Source organism: Pyrus communis, chromosome 5, assembly GCF_963583255.1.
Source record: "Pyrus communis chromosome 5, drPyrComm1.1, whole genome shotgun sequence".
Classification (NCBI taxonomy): domain Eukaryota; kingdom Viridiplantae; phylum Streptophyta; class Magnoliopsida; order Rosales; family Rosaceae; genus Pyrus; species Pyrus communis.
The window spans coordinates 28,930,309-28,945,731 of NC_084807.1; the positions used below are offsets into that span (position 1 = coordinate 28,930,309).

Genomic DNA, 15,423 nt, shown 5'->3' on the forward strand with positions numbered 1-15,423 from the left:
CCCTTTTATTTCTAACATAAGAATTGAAAACCGAAAACTAAAAACGAATAGTTAGCAAATGGGTCATAGATTTTGAGAAAAAAAAAAAAAAAAAAACACGAACAGACTTCCATATCCAATCTAAAAAATCAGAATCCGACGTTCTGCAGAATTCAATAAATATATGATACACAAATCAATCAAAAATAAGAAGATTGTTTGCCAAGCACACCCAATTGAGCAAGAACCTTGGCAGCCAGAGATTTCATCTCACTATTTTTATTCTGAGTAATATCCACTAATGCCATATGTGCTGAAGTTCCATACTTTAGATTCAACTCGTTCACCCGAAAGATCATTTCCAAAGCCTTGAGAGACTTTCCTTGCAAACTGGGCACTTGCGAACTCAGTAATTTTATAATCGGAGCGATGGCTTTCACTTCATCGAGCACTTTGCCACCATGCTCTATTCCTTGGTCATCAAGCAATGTCAAAAGTGCATCGAGAGAAGCTTCACAAGCTCCGAAATCTTCCTCACCAAGCAATTTCACAAGGGGTTCCACAGCATTGGCCTTTACTATGCAGAATGAAGATTCCACTGTACAGATACCTTGGTGTGCAGGGCAGCCAAGTGCCGGTGCAGAGAAGCAGCACAGGAAAACCGCGCGCTTCTTGATCGGCTTGCTCAAGCCTTTGGAGCTTTCTGATAGCTGTTTAAGTGAAATGGCGGCGTATTGTTTTGTCAAAGAAGTTCCAGAAGTTAGTAGCTGCACCAGCTCTGGTATAATACCAGCTTCAGCTATTTTTCTCTGCCATTCCTGATTTGTCGAAACTGTGAAATGACAAAGAGCTCCAACAGCACTCTCTGTCACCCGCCTTCTATACAAGGCATCTCTGTTCCCATCAATTAGACAATTGCAGATAATTTCAACTGCCTCAGCATCTACAAGCCACTGCGCCATCTGAGCGTCCTTAGGAAGATTAGCAATGATCCCCATTGCAGCAGCTATCTCCTCCACATCATTAGAAATTTTTATAATCCTTAGCAAGGTCTCGACACACCTTTGATTTACATGCTCCAAGAATGTGCTGTCATCACCGTCTTCTGTCAAGGAAAAGAACAGATTCAAGGCATTTGCCCTCACGGTAGGGCTATCAGCTTCGCATAATTGAACCAATACTTGGACAGCAGAGAGCTGTGAATCACATGAAACATCATAGTGGCTATTAGCATGTACAGAATCACATGCCAAAAGAACAAAAAATGCGCGAGAAGTAATTGTGTTACCTGTCTCAACTTTAGTCTGATGTCAAAACCAGAAGAAGATTGGCACAGTGCATGGAAGGTTTTGAGAATGTTTATTTGTATGTCAGGTCCGGTTAAAGATATTAGCGAAAAGAGCTTGAAGATTTCTTCTTCAGAGCCTAACAATGATACCTGCTCCTGTGCAGCTTCATGTGAGGTGGTCGATGTGGCAAGGTGCATAATTGTCTCGGCTACCTGCTCGCGCAAGGTTGGCGATAATAAGATGTGAGAATACAATAGTTCAAATAGCGGTCCAGCTGCACCTTCTCTAATCATCTGCAGGCCATTTTGTGGTAAGTTGGAGAGGTGAAGAAGAGCCTTGACGCCAAATTTCCTCTTTTCAATATCACCTTGCGAAAGCAGTTCAAGAAGCTGTCCTAGTGCCCCGTCTTTTACAATGGACAGTTTGTTGTGGTCTGTCAGTTCAATTTCCGACAAAGTTCTAGCCATAAGCATTTTAACATCTTCCACTCCTGCATCAAATTTAAGTCGTCACATTACCCAACTTTGTAACATTCTCCAAACCATCAGAAAACCCCACTCTTAAGCATACCTGAAGAAAGAAGCTTCAACAAAGGTTTAAAATAGTTTGCTTTCGCCATCTGTATAATGTTCTGATCAACGAAAGACAGATTTTCTAGGAGCTCGTTTACATCTCGGATGACTTGACTATCTTCACTGCTTAACATTGTTACTAGGAGAAGTATGCAGCCCTGAACATTTCCCATTAAATCGCGTGCAGCCCTAGTTGTAGATAGTACCAGTAACAACTGCAATGCCAACTTGCTTTCTTCATTTCGACGTGCAAGCGAGTGGACAATAGATTCGAGTGCATTATCCACTTTTATGATTCTCCCCTGTTAAAAACATAATGAACTGGATCATATATACGAAATTCGGGAATGCCAATTATTGCCTCTACCAAAAAACTATTACGCATGTATCATCAAATACAACATGACAATTAGAAGGTACCTTATTTTCTTCACCATCTTTTGCAAGGATCAATACGATGGCAAGAGCACGCTTTCTTATTTCTCGACTTTTCGAACCAAGAAGTCTAATGAGGACAGGAATATAGCCCTCAATTGTCACCCATTCACGGTGCAATTCCCTTTCCATGTATATGTTCTGCAGGTTGTCTAAGGATTGAAGCACTTCTTGCTCCTGCTCTTCATTTGACTGGAGTTTCTGTTTGATAGAGACGATTGTAAAGATGGTATTCCTTTCCTTCCATTCTTCAATTGATCGTTTTAGTGCTTTGTTGGGCTGTAGAACTGAAGTGTCCAAGGGAATATCGGTCACAGGACAGTTGGTGTTACCTTCTGCAAACCACTTCTCTATCTCGCTTCTCTCAAACGTGTGACGAGAGGAGGTTTCCACAGGATCCTCCATGATATCATGACTCAATGGACATTCAAATTTCTGAAGAGGTTCCAATGGTTGCTTACCTAAAGAATTTCTCTTTTCAAAATACTCCTTCTCTTTGTCACCAGCAGATGTAGTAGCATTAACCTTCTCAAGCAAAGCAATCATCTGTTCCATCGGCAAATCTTCTTCCAGGTCTTTTCTATTCGTATCATCCAATTCACGTTTGAACTCCCCGAGTTCATTTTCCAATGCAGACTGATCATCGGAGATCCCAAGAGCCTCAGCAATTTGAACAAGCAAGTTCTTCGCGCAGGACGGATCAGCATTCTGTTCTTGTATTCCTAGCTCAAGTTTGCCCACAATCTCTTCCTCAGCCACAGCCGCTCGATACTCAGCATCCAGCATATTCTTGCACAGCTTGCTAATCTGACTACTTATACCGGATGAAACATCCAACGACGCCAACGGGATTAGACCAAGCGCTCTACCAATCTCTTTTGTGCTTCTCTCTAGGGCCTTGACAATATTCCGGCAATTGATTAAGAGATACACCTTGTTTCTTTTGCTGCAATCTAGAGCTAGCTGCTTCGCAACTTCACCCTCTCGATTCAGAATCTTCAAAGCATTAGCCAAGCTTTCGGAACACTCAATGTTTTGCTTTGACAACTCTTTCAGAATAGAAGAGGCCAGCTCCAAGTACATTGACAATACTTTGAAATTTTCTTTCTGAACGAGGACCTCCTTTGCTACATGTACAGTATCAAAGAGTAATTCAGACACCTGAAAGAATGAGGCACTGATAACACTACCATTCGCCATTTCTTAGTGCTCGAAAAATCTTTGGATATAGACCCTCAGCTCTGTCTGAACCAAATTTCAACCGCGAAAGATAAGAAGCCGCCCTTTGCTGGAAAATGCAAGCCTGCAGCTGAAAAACAACATCGGGAAAATATCGGTTCTCTTTCCAACTGCAAATTGCATAGAGTTGACCGAAAGGAGCACTAGTGCAAAGCGAGTCCAATTTTGGAATTCAAGGACGAAAGCAGAAAGCTAAAAACTAAAAACGAAAGCTAAAAGTTAAAATAACCCTACCAAGAAAAGCAAAAGCTAAAAGTTAAAAACTAAAAACGAAATGGTAATCAACGGAAACAGATTCTCGTATTTTAGTTTCATCAATTTATCATCCTAAGTTGTTTCATGGAAAACATCTTATGAACTCCAATTAATCACATAATCACATTCAAGTTCAACAAACAAGTGAAATAAATATATAATGAATTTAAACTAAGTTAATTGATCATGCATGCTATATATTATGCTCTAATAATTACAAGGGAAAAATCCTACGCTTTATGCAGAATTCCATTTCTTTTCTGTTTCCCTCACTTTCTCAGCAACCAAACAGAAATATATAAAATTGGGTTCTTAATCAGAGAGAGAGAGAGAGAGAGAGAGAGAGAGAGAGTAGTTGACCCGACATTAGAAGTCAACAAATATCTTCACCAAGCATGCAAGTTTCAGCGAAAACCCAAAAACCACAATGCTTTCGAACTTGAGCTTCTTCTGTTCAGAAGCACTCTCTTTCACTTTCATGGAGTCATTTCTGTTTCCCTCACTTTCTCAGCAACCAAACAGAAATATATAACAATACGGGTTCTCAATCAGAGAGAGAGAGAGAGAGAGTTGACCTGACATTGGAAGTCAACAAATATCTTCACCAAGCATGCAAGCTCCAGTAAAAACCCAAAAACCACAAAGCTTTGAAACTAGAGCTTTTTCTCTTCAGAAGCACTCTCTTTCACTTTCATGGAGTCTTTCTCCGAGTCCAGAAAACGAAAGAATAACTTGTTTAATCGGGTAGCATTCTTTTATTTTTGTGTTTTTTCCAAGCAGCCTACGTCGAGCGGGACATGGTAACTGACGACCGAGTCAACGCTGTTCGCTGTTCATATGCTCTGCGGGGGACCATGCTGCGAGATAGCCATGCAGATTTTGCCACGTCATCGTAACTTCACCTTCCTGCCTACGTTGCGGATTTGGGTCTCGCTGGTGTAAGCAAACGCGGTTGGCTTGTAGTCCATTGGATTGCGCGTCTATACTATACTATCTTTTTTTGCCGGCTAGGCAAGTTTAAAAGCTATTTTTTAATGTTCAAATGCTTACGAGTTGATCGGAGTTGTGGCCAGCTGTTTTAGAGCTTAAGCGGAGCGGCATTAGACGGAAATTTTTAGAACTGGATGTGAAGACATGAGTGTATCTTGTGTTTGTTTTAAGTAAACTAAGGACGTGACATGAAAACCTACTAAAAAAATCTCTCATAAGAATCTAAGAATGGGTTAATCAGCAATACTATAACAATTTAGTGACATTTTTATTTTATTTATGAGTGAGATTTCTTGAGTTCGAAAATTTCTGAGTTCAATACTAAATTTATGAACAGCTCATAGTATGACTCACAAATGTCCACCCTAATATCTTTTTATCAAGAAAGAAAAAAAATGGGTCGATCCGATGTGTTCAAAACGGATCGAAGTAACGGCTCGATAAGTCTTGTACCCATCGAGGATGCCCAACCGGTCCAAAAATCCAAGCCCCATGGAATTGGGCTAGTTTAAAGTCTTTGCAGTAAGCCCAATTATATTTGGGCAGCCTTATATTGTAGCCCAGACCCGACATATTTGAGTCCGTAGCCGTTTCACAACCCAAAAACAAAAAAAAACAAAAATTTTGAATAATTTATTTTGTAAGTTTTGATTCATAAATTATTTTTACAAAATTCAATTTAATCTGAAACTATTTACCATTTTAATTATCAAGATAAAATTCTATTATTTTTTATATAACAAAGTATTCATTAATTTTTTTGAACTCAATTAAATATTTTAAATATTTTTAATTTAATTAATATTTTATAAAATTAACTTATAAAATACAACTTAAAAAATAAATTATTCGAATTTTAAAATTCGATGGACCTAGGACTAATCTCCATTTTTATATAAATAAAAAATGAGATCCCCTTCTTTAAAGATTTCCTCTCCTCCCTCTGTAAAAAGTGGATTTGAGATGTGGGTGTGGTTTTTGAGGTCTAGGGTTTGAGATCTTGGAGGGTGGAAAAGCGACACTGAATCATTAGGCCATGGAAGACGCAAGTCCCACGGTGTTTTACGAGACACGGCGTCACATTACGAGGCCCTACACTCCCAATTACCCGCCTCAACAGGTTCTTAATTCTCTTTTAATTTTCTTCAATTTCAGGTTAATCGACTCCATGGTTGCTTAATTACTCAATTAATCAAGTTCTTGATTTGTTTCCGTTTCCGATTGATTCACGGAGTTTAGGGAAATAATGGTAGCGGAGGGAGCTTTCGATCATTGCTTTCCCTTCCAGGTTCACTCTTTTAATTTTTATTTTTTTAATCTCAATATTTAATTTTTATTTGTTTTTTGGATGAATTATGGTGTTTGAAAGGTTGATTAATTTGCCGGAACGCGAATTGATTTTTGTGTTTCCTCTTGATCCATGAAGGTGTGAACCAGCTCAGAGAGAAATGGAGCGAATACAAGCAGCCAAGAAATTTGAGAAAACTGGCATCTTTGTTTATTTCTCCGAGAGGCGAGCGCGTGGCTGTGGCTTCTGGAAATCGGATAACTATTTTACAGAAGGAGGACGAATACTCGAAGCCTTGCGGCACTTTTACATGTAATATAAGTTGTATTTTGCTGATTTTGTTGACCTTACATTTTCGGAATCATCAGCTTATCAGTATTAGGCGGGCATTGAATTTTTAATATGATATGCTGTTTTTTGTTTTCAAAGAATATGATAGGCGGGCATTATAAATTTGATTCCCTGCAAAGTTGAGGACTTTACTCATAAACTTGATTCCCTGCATTATATTTGGTTGCTGTGCCCTTTTTCCAATGTACCCTGTAATGGTCAGCTGATATGTACGTTCATTGTGAATTAGCCATGTCGGTCACAGTGTAATTTCATTGTAGACCATGGGACCTCTAACCATAGTAGTCCACTGTATACAGTGATTCCGAATTAGGGCCAAAGACAATTAATTAGGAAACAGGTCTTTTCAGAAAATTGTGACAAGAGTTTGTAGAATCACCCATCTTAATAAGGGCCAATGAGATTTGAAGTTGGTATAATTTTGTGGATGCACATAATGTGTGGATTCCTATTGGTTCTTCATTGTGACGTATTGGATATGTATGCTTTAGAAATTTGGATTTTCCCTTTGGATTTTTTCTTTGTTAGATCCACGTTTGTATGTTACACTAGTTCTGTTTTTTTGTTAAGATAGTCTCTAATGAATCTAATCTCTGCTCTATCCATCAGGTGGAAGCCTTACTTCATTTACAATAGGAACTTGGTCTGAAAGTCATGATGTTATTGGTGTTGTTGACGACAATGATACACTATATTTTATCAAAGCAAATGGTGACGAGATAACAAGGATTGCAAGGAGGAATTTGAAAGTATCTTTACCAGTAATTAGCCTGATTGTGCGGGACGATTGTGATGTACAGAAATCTTGTCTGTGAGTACCTTTTTTTTCCTGCCCATAGCCCGTGCAAAAATGACGCATACAAGAACATGTCTTGATTTTCTGGTTTGAGGTTCACTTTTTTTGTTTTTTTTTGGAAAAGTTTGATGTTCACTTGTTGAAGTTAATGACATGTTTTCAGGTGTAGCTTTATCGTGGTTACATCTGATGGTTCTCTTCAGCATATTGAGATTAGTCAGGATCCAAGTTCCTCAATATATTCTGCCCGCACCTCACATAATGGGTTAACTGCAAAGGGGCGGCTCTCTTGCAATGTTATCTGTGTTGACTACCACCCGGAGCTTTCTTTGCTTGCCGGTGTCATACTAAACTCAGGTTGCAACTCTGTCATGATTCCTACTTCTACTTGCCATTTAGCATATACATGGTTATACATGAAGTATTCATTTATGCAGGCCCTTATGTGGTTAATATCATTCTTGCATATGTAGATGGGACGTTTTAGATTAGAATCTTAAACAAATATACTGCATTAGTTTTGCATGAATCTGGATGATCGGGTAACTTTTGTTGATGGCCTTATTGTTGATGGTAACTCTTTTGTTTTTTGAAGAATGGAAGAACATTTTAGATGTTGTTGGTTGAATATTTGCATATCATGCTTCTTCTTTCTTTTGCTATGACTTTCAGAGTTGGTTGCTAGCCACTGTGTTCATTGGCTATAAAGAACTTTTTTTGTTGCTTTGGGACTTCAATCTAAGTTTATTTCATATGCAAAAAAGATATTGACATTATGTTATCAATTAGTTTATAGAAAACAATCGAAAATGATGTAATATATGAGCTAGATTACTTATTAATTAAATATTTATGTTCTTCCAGGATCTTGTTATCTTTCTCTTTGGCGTAGAAGTAGGACGATTGATCTGGAGCAGCTTGTTACCATTCAATTTGAGGGTTTTTATTCGAAACCAAAAGGAAGTCAGCTAGTATATCCAAAGGTGCTAATCTCTCCACAAGCCAAATTTGTTGCTACTTTAGATGTCACAGGATGCTTGCACATATTTAAGCTGGATAAAGAATCCTTTTCACTTTCCAATTTTACATGCAGAGAGAGATGCGAGTCACAAGTGACTAATAATTTGTCAAGTGGAGAGGGGGAATATTTAAGTGACATTGTGGATTTTACTTGGTGGTCTGACCACATCCTTACTTTTGCAAAAAGGTGTGGCGTTGTTACCATGCTTGACATCCTTGGTGGCTTGAAAGTTCAGGAAAATGAAACTGTATATTCTAAGCCGGTTATAGACAGAATAAATCTGTTTCAAGGAAACCTGTTTCTTTTGGAGACGGTGTCATCTGAAGAGAGATCTGACTCTAAGGAACGTAATGATTCACATAGTATGGAGCATATTGTAGTGGACAGCCTTGACCATATTGACATTTCTTCGTTGAACTGGAGCCTTGTATCATTTTCTGAAAGATCTATCATGGAGATGTATACTATTTTGATTAGAAATGAAAAGTATCAAGCTGCCTTGGAATTTGCTGATTGTCATGGGTTGGATAAAGATGAAGTTGTAAAGTCACAGTGGTTGCAGTCAAGCCAAGGACCAAAGGAAATAAGTACCTATTTATCAAAAATTAAGGACAAAACTTTTGTACTCTTCGAATGTGTTGACAAAGTTGGACCTACAGAAGATGCTGTGAGGGCCTTACTTGCATATGGGCTGAACCTAACTAACCAGTATGGGTTTTCTGAATCAGAAAAGGATGAATGTAGCCAAATTTGGGATTTTCGTATGGCTAGACTTCAGTTATTACAATTCAGAGACCGGTTGGAGACCTTTCTTGGGATAAACATGGGCAGGTATCATAATCTTCCAAAGCTATATTTTCATGCTAGGAAAATATTAACTTACAGTTGAATGACATAGTTTTACGCAGGTTTTCAGTGCAGGAATATAGCAAATTTCGAGCTATGCCTATAAGTGAAGCTGCTGTTACGCTTGCTGAAAGTGGGAAGATTGGGGCCTTAAATCTCATGTTCAAGCTTCATCCTTATTCACTGGCTTCTTGCGTTTTAGAGATTTTAGCTGCTATCCCTGAAACGGTTCCTGTACAAACATATGGGCAGCTTCTTCCAGGGAGGTCTCCTCCGACAAATGTAGCTGTGAGGGAAGAAGATTGGGTTGAATGTGAGAAAATGATAAGTTTTATTAACAGATCACCCAAGGACCATGAGATTGGTATCCAAATCCAGACCGAACCTCTACTGAAGCAGTGCCTAGGATCAGTTTGGCCATCAACTAATGAACTTTCAATGTGGTACAAGAAGAGAGCTAGAGATATTGATAGTTGTAGTGGACAGCTAGATAATTGCGTTTGCTTGCTTGATTTTGCTAATCGCAAAGGTGTATACGAGTTGCAGAGGTTCCATGAGGATGTCTCATACTTGCACCAACTTATTTATTCTGATGACAGTAGTCCGGAAATAAATTCCAGCTTGAGACTTGTCACGTGGGAACAGTTCTCTGACTATGAGAAGTTCAGATTGATGCTTAAAGGAGTTAAAGAAGAAAATATGATTGCAAGACTACATAATATGGCAATTCCATTTATGCAAGATAGATCACAGGATCAGGTGGCAGATAACCATCAGACAACAGAGCATAACAAGGCTGAATCATTTCTGGTTAGATGGCTGAAGGAAACTGCTTCTGAGAATAAATTGGATATCTGCTTGCAGGTAATAGAGGAAGGGTGCAGTGATTTTCAGAGTAACAGCCTATTCAAGGATGAGGTTGAAGTCATAGACTGCGCTCTGCAGTGCATTTATTTGTGCACATCTACTGATAGGTGGAGTACAATGGCAGCCATTTTATCAAAGCTTCCACAAATGCAAGGTGTTTGCTTCTTTAGAATTATGGTTTGTGTGATAATCAATCAGATATGATTTTGTTTTTGCTTAAGAATGTTTACCGTTTATCTTTCTGACTGAACAGGTAGTGAAATATATATTGATGGACTTGACAGAAGATTGAAATTGGCAGAAGGCCACATTGAAGTAGGGAGGCTCCTGGCATTTTATCATGTCTGTATTCTTTCTTGAAAGGGAGTGTTTTTCTTGGTATTAGGGTATTGATGTTTTGCATTTAATCAATTTTCATGTGTTTTCAGGTGCCAAAGCCCCTGAACTTTTTTCTAGAGTCTCATGAAGATGGAAAAGGTGTAAAGCAAATTCTTCGTCTTATCCTTTCAAAGTTTATACGTCGACAGCCTGGTCGATCAGATACTGATTGGGCAAGCATGTGGCGTGATATGCAATGCATTAAGGAAAAGGCATTTCCTTTTCTGGATCTGGAGTATATGTTGATGGAATTTTGCCGAGGACTGCTGAAAGCGGGGAAGTTTTCTCTTGCTAGGAATAATCTAAAGGGTACAAGTTCAGTTGCTTTAGCAACAGAGAAGGCTGAAAATCTTGTCATACAATCAGCAAGGGAGTATTTCTTCTCAGCTTCAAGTCTTTCTTGTCCTGAAGTAAGTATAAAGATGCTAACGTTTGCTGATGATTTATGATATTCAAGCACGAAATGATACATTTTAAACATTTTGATGTGGTAGCACATCAATACTTACTATTGTAGTAATTAATCAGTGTTCAACTTTTTTCAGATCTGGAAGGCTAAGGAATGCCTCAATTTATTTCCAAGCAGTAGAAATGTCAGAGTAGAATCTGATATTATCGATGCACTTACAGTTAGACTTCCCAGTCTTGGAGTGACTCTCTTACCCATGCAATTCAGGCAAATAAAAGATCCAATGGAGATAATCAAAATGGCAATCACATGCCAAAGTGGTGCATATTTACATGTTGATGAACTCATTGAGATTGCTAAACTTCTTGGATTGAGCTCTCCAGACCACATATCTTCTGTTCAGGAAGCTATTGCCAGAGAAGCTGCGGTTGCTGGTGATCTCCAATTGGCCCTGGACCTATGTCTTGTTTTGGCTAAGAAAGGGCATGGTCACATTTGGGACTTATGTGCTGCAATAGCAAGGGGTCCTGCGCTTGAAAACATGGATATGAATTCTCGAAAGCAACTACTGGGTTTTGCTTTGAGCAATTGTGATGAGGAATCCGTGAGCGAGTTGCTCCATGCATGGAAGGACCTTGATTTGCAAGGTCAATGTGAGACATTAATGATGTTGTCAGGGACAAAATGTCCAGATTTCTCAATTCAAGGCTCCTCGGTTATTACAGGTCCAGTCCATGGTATTCAAGATATAATGAACCTAAAAGGTTGCTTAGAAATGGTTGAGGGAGCTAGTTGTGATGATCAAGAAGTTCATCTTGGTAACATAAAAAGTGTACTTTCTACTGTTGCTAAAAACTTGCCTGTTGGGAATGGAACCAATTGGGAATCTGTTTTGAGAGAAAATGGAAAAATTTTGACTTTTGCTGCTCTGCAACTTCCATGGCTGCTTGAACTAAGTAGGAATAGAGAACACAGTAAGAAGTCAATTGGTAACTTGATTCCTGGAAAGCAATATGTCAACGTAAGAACACAGGCTCTAGTGACAATTCTGTCCTGGTTGGCGAGAAATGGTTTTGCTCCTACAGACAATGTGGTTGCGTCTCTGGCAAAATCAATTATTGAGCCACCTGTTACCGAAGAGGAAGACATAGTGGGTTGCTCCTTTCTGTTGAATCTGTGGGATGCCGTTAATGGGGTTGAAGTGATAGAAGAGCAGCTTAGAACAAGGAAGGATTACCAAGAAATTTCTAGCATCATGAATGTGGGGATGACATATAGCTTGTTGTATAGTTCAGCAATTGAGTGTGAAGATCCTAAACAAAGGAGGGAGCTGCTACTAAGGAAATTTAAAGAAAAACACACTCCACCTACTACTGGTAATCTGCTATACTTATTTACAATTTGCAACGCAATCATCTTGAAGCTCCATAAATCACCAAAAGAAGGCCTAAATACATTTTTTTAATCATGTCTTTCACCTATGTCTTTCACCTTTTTGGTCAACATTTTTCCAATAATGAGGGGTTCATGGTTCATGGTTTCTTATGTTGTTTTATTTCTTTCAGAGGAAATAGACAAATTTGACAAGGTACAGTCAGCCTTTTGGAGAGAATGGAAATTGAAATTAGAAGACCAAAAGCGTGTTGCAGATCGTTGTAGAGCATTAGAGAAAATAATCCCTGGCGTTGACACAGCATGCTTTTTGTCTCGGGACTTCAATTATATTGAGAGTGTTGTTCTTCCCTTGATTGATTCTGTCAAGTTAGAGAAGAAGCACATTTTGAAGGATGTTTTGACATTAGCTGATGAATATGGCTTGAACCGTGCACAGGTAGGCAGCTTTATAGGCGTCTCTGAATACTTTAACATAGAGACAACTGTTTTTCCCATTGAGTGATAGCGATCTATTGTTTCCTTGCAGGTCTTTGTACGTTATCTAAGTTCTGTCCTTGTTTCTGAGATTTGGACCAATGATGATATTACTTCTGAAATTTCAGAATTTAAAGGAGAAATAGTTGGCTATGCTGTTGAAACCATCAAAGCTGTGTCATCTATTGTATACCCTGCAATTGATGGATGCCACAAGATGCGGCTTGCTTACATCTTTAGCCTGCTTTCTGACTGCTACTTGCAACTGGAAGAAACCGGAAAAGAGTTACCAATTATACACCCTGATCAAGTGCATTTATCTGGTTTTGGATTATCTCGTTTTTACAAGTTAATGGAACAAGGGTGCAGAAGAGTCTCCTTTGTTGCGAACCTTAACTTCAAAAATATTGCTGGTTTAGGTGGTTTAAACTTTAAGTGCTTGAGCCATGAAGTGTACATGCACGTAGATGATAATAGCTTGGAAGCCTTGGCAAAGATGGTAGAGACACTTGCCAGTATATATTCCAACCCATTGTCGGAGGGGCTGATAACATGGCAGGATGTCTACAAACATTATATTTTGAGTTTGTTGGCAACTTTGGAAACCAAAGCTGGAACTGATACGGTCGCCAAAAGCACTGAAAACCTTCAAATCTTAGTATGTCAACTTGAGCAGAGCTATGAATATTGCAGAAAGTATATTAGACTCTTGGCACGTCTAGATTCTTTGAACATTATGAAGCGGTATTTCACAATAATCATACCTCTTTTGGGTTCTTCTGGGACTCTACCAGACAACTCAGCATGGCAAGAATGTCTAATAATTCTCTTGAACTTTTGGATAAGATTGATTGAGGAGATGAAGGAAATTGCATCCCATGAGGACATTGGAGAAAATCTCAGGCTCAATCTAGATTGCTTAGCATGTTGTCTTAAGGCTTTCATGAGGTTGGTAATAGAAGACACTGTCTCACCGAGTCAAGGCTGGGCTACAATTGTCAGCTTTGTCAATCATGGTTTAATTGGCGACTCTGCTTCTGAACCTTACATGTTCTGTAGAGCCGTGATTTTTTCTGGTTGTGGGTTTGGAGCTGTGGCTGAAGTATTTTCCCAAGCAGTATTAGGGGGTCCAACTGGTTCCACTTTGGCCGGAGACACTGAAATCCAGGAACTTCCCCTTCTCTACTTAAATATTTTGGAACGCATTTTGCAGGATGTGGTTGCCCATGGATCCCAGGAATATGAGAATTTATATCAGCTGTTATCTTCCTTGAGTAAATTAGAAGGTGATTTAGAAGAATTAGATAGGGTCAGGCATTTAGTTTGGAAAAGAATGGCTAAGTTCTCTGAAAACCTGCAGCTGCCGGGGTCAGTTCGAGTTTATACTCTAGAGCTTATGCAATACCTCACAGGTAAAAGTATCAAGGGTTTGTCTGCTAGTATACAATCTAATGTTACGCCGTGGGAAGGATGGGACGACGTGCACTTTGCAAGTAAAAATAGTGAGACTGCTAATCAGGCGTCGGCAGACCATAATGATACATCTAACAGGTTTACAAGTACATTAGTTGCCCTCAAATCAACACAGATTGTGGCAACCATATCACCCACCATGGAAGTTACCCCTGACGATCTCTCGAATCAAGAAACAGCTGTTTCTTGCTTCCTGAAGCTGTGTGATGCTGCTCAAACATATTCCCATGTTGATTCTTTGCTAGCTATGTTGGGAGAGTGGGAAGAGTTTTTCTCGGTGAGGGAAGATAAGAAAGCCTCTGTTGAAGCTCCTGAGGCCGGAAACGACTGGGATGACAACTGGGACGAAGGCTGGGAAAGTTTCCAGGAAGAAGAACCGCCTGCTAAAGAAAAGGAGACTTCCCTGTCCATTCACCCTTTGCATGTATGTTGGTTGGAGATTTTCAAAAAGCTTGTAAACCTTTCCCAATTTAAAGATGTTCTAAGGCTGATTGATCAGTCCGTAACAAAATCTAATGGGATATTGCTCGATGAAGATGGCGCAAGGAGCTTGAGCCAGATTGTTCTTGAAAGAGATTGTTTCATGGCTTTAAAGCTGGTGCTGTTGCTGCCTTTTGAATCACTACAGTTACACTGTTTGGGGGTTGTTGACGACAAGTTGAAGCAAGAAGGCATCTCTGAATCGATTGGCGGTGACCATGAGTTATTAACGCTGGTACTATTCTCCGGGGTTTTGCACACTATCATCTCCAACTCATCGTACGGAAACATCTTCTCTTATATCTGCTATTTGGTCGGGAACATATCCCACAAGTTTCAAGCAGCCGAAGTGCAAAACGAGAGATGGCCGTTGCTTTTCAGAAGAGTACTCTTCCCCTGTTTCATATCAGAGCTTGTGAAGGCGGATCAGCAACTTCTAGCCGGACTTGTCGTCATGAAATTTATGCACACAAATGCATCGCTCGGTCTTGTTAATGTTGCGGACGCGAGTCTCAGTCGGTTTTTGGAGGTGGCGCTCCGTGTGCTACATGACCCGCTTGATGAGACGCATTCACCGGAAGCATTGAACAATACTGTTTATAGTTTGAGAGGGAAGTTGGAAAATCTGATCCGGAGTGCCATCTCATTGCTTCCAACTAAAGTCAGATGAAAAGGCATGAACTTTATGAGACAGTTGCAAGTGGTTTTACTATTTATTGAGTCACACGTATTTTAAATGGATATTTAAGCCGAAAATTGAAATACAAATGGACACAAATTGTACTTCGCTGAAACGTGACTTCATTTACAAGAATATTAACAAAAACTCTTACATGAATTTTCAAAACCTCACGGTATGGTAAAGGTGAAAGCAAATAGATTTTAT

The 15,423-nt window shown here is 39.3% G+C and overlaps 2 protein-coding genes across 3 annotated transcripts; one reads left to right on the forward strand and one right to left on the reverse strand.

The window, feature by feature from the left end:
* Positions 1-46: 46 nt before the first annotated feature.
* On the reverse strand, positions 47-4,495 carry LOC137735549 (U-box domain-containing protein 43-like). 2 transcript variants are annotated; one of them, XM_068474974.1, is made up of 5 exons: positions 4,345-4,495; positions 2,261-3,584; positions 1,839-2,142; positions 1,268-1,758; positions 47-1,175 (listed from the first exon to the last, which is right to left on the reverse strand). In XM_068474974.1, exons 2-5 carry the CDS (start codon positions 3,473-3,475, stop codon positions 180-182), a joined length of 3,006 nt encoding a protein of 1,001 aa, XP_068331075.1. In that variant the 5' UTR covers positions 3,476-3,584; positions 4,345-4,495; the 3' UTR covers positions 47-179. The 2 variants fall into 2 exon arrangements, with proteins under 2 accessions (XP_068331075.1, XP_068331074.1); XM_068474973.1 differs by having other exon boundaries at positions 2,261-4,495.
* A 1,165-nt stretch (positions 4,496-5,660) lies between these two features.
* LOC137733523 (MAG2-interacting protein 2) lies at positions 5,661-15,325 on the forward strand. Its single transcript, XM_068472668.1, has 12 exons — positions 5,661-5,879; positions 5,999-6,047; positions 6,186-6,359; positions 7,008-7,209; positions 7,358-7,551; positions 8,059-9,046; positions 9,124-10,082; positions 10,182-10,270; positions 10,357-10,716; positions 10,852-12,091; positions 12,281-12,546; positions 12,637-15,325. The coding sequence occupies exons 1-12, from the start codon at positions 5,796-5,798 to the stop codon at positions 15,205-15,207; spliced, it is 7,176 nt and encodes a 2,391-aa protein (XP_068328769.1). The 5' UTR covers positions 5,661-5,795; the 3' UTR covers positions 15,208-15,325.
* Positions 15,326-15,423: the final 98 nt, after the last annotated feature.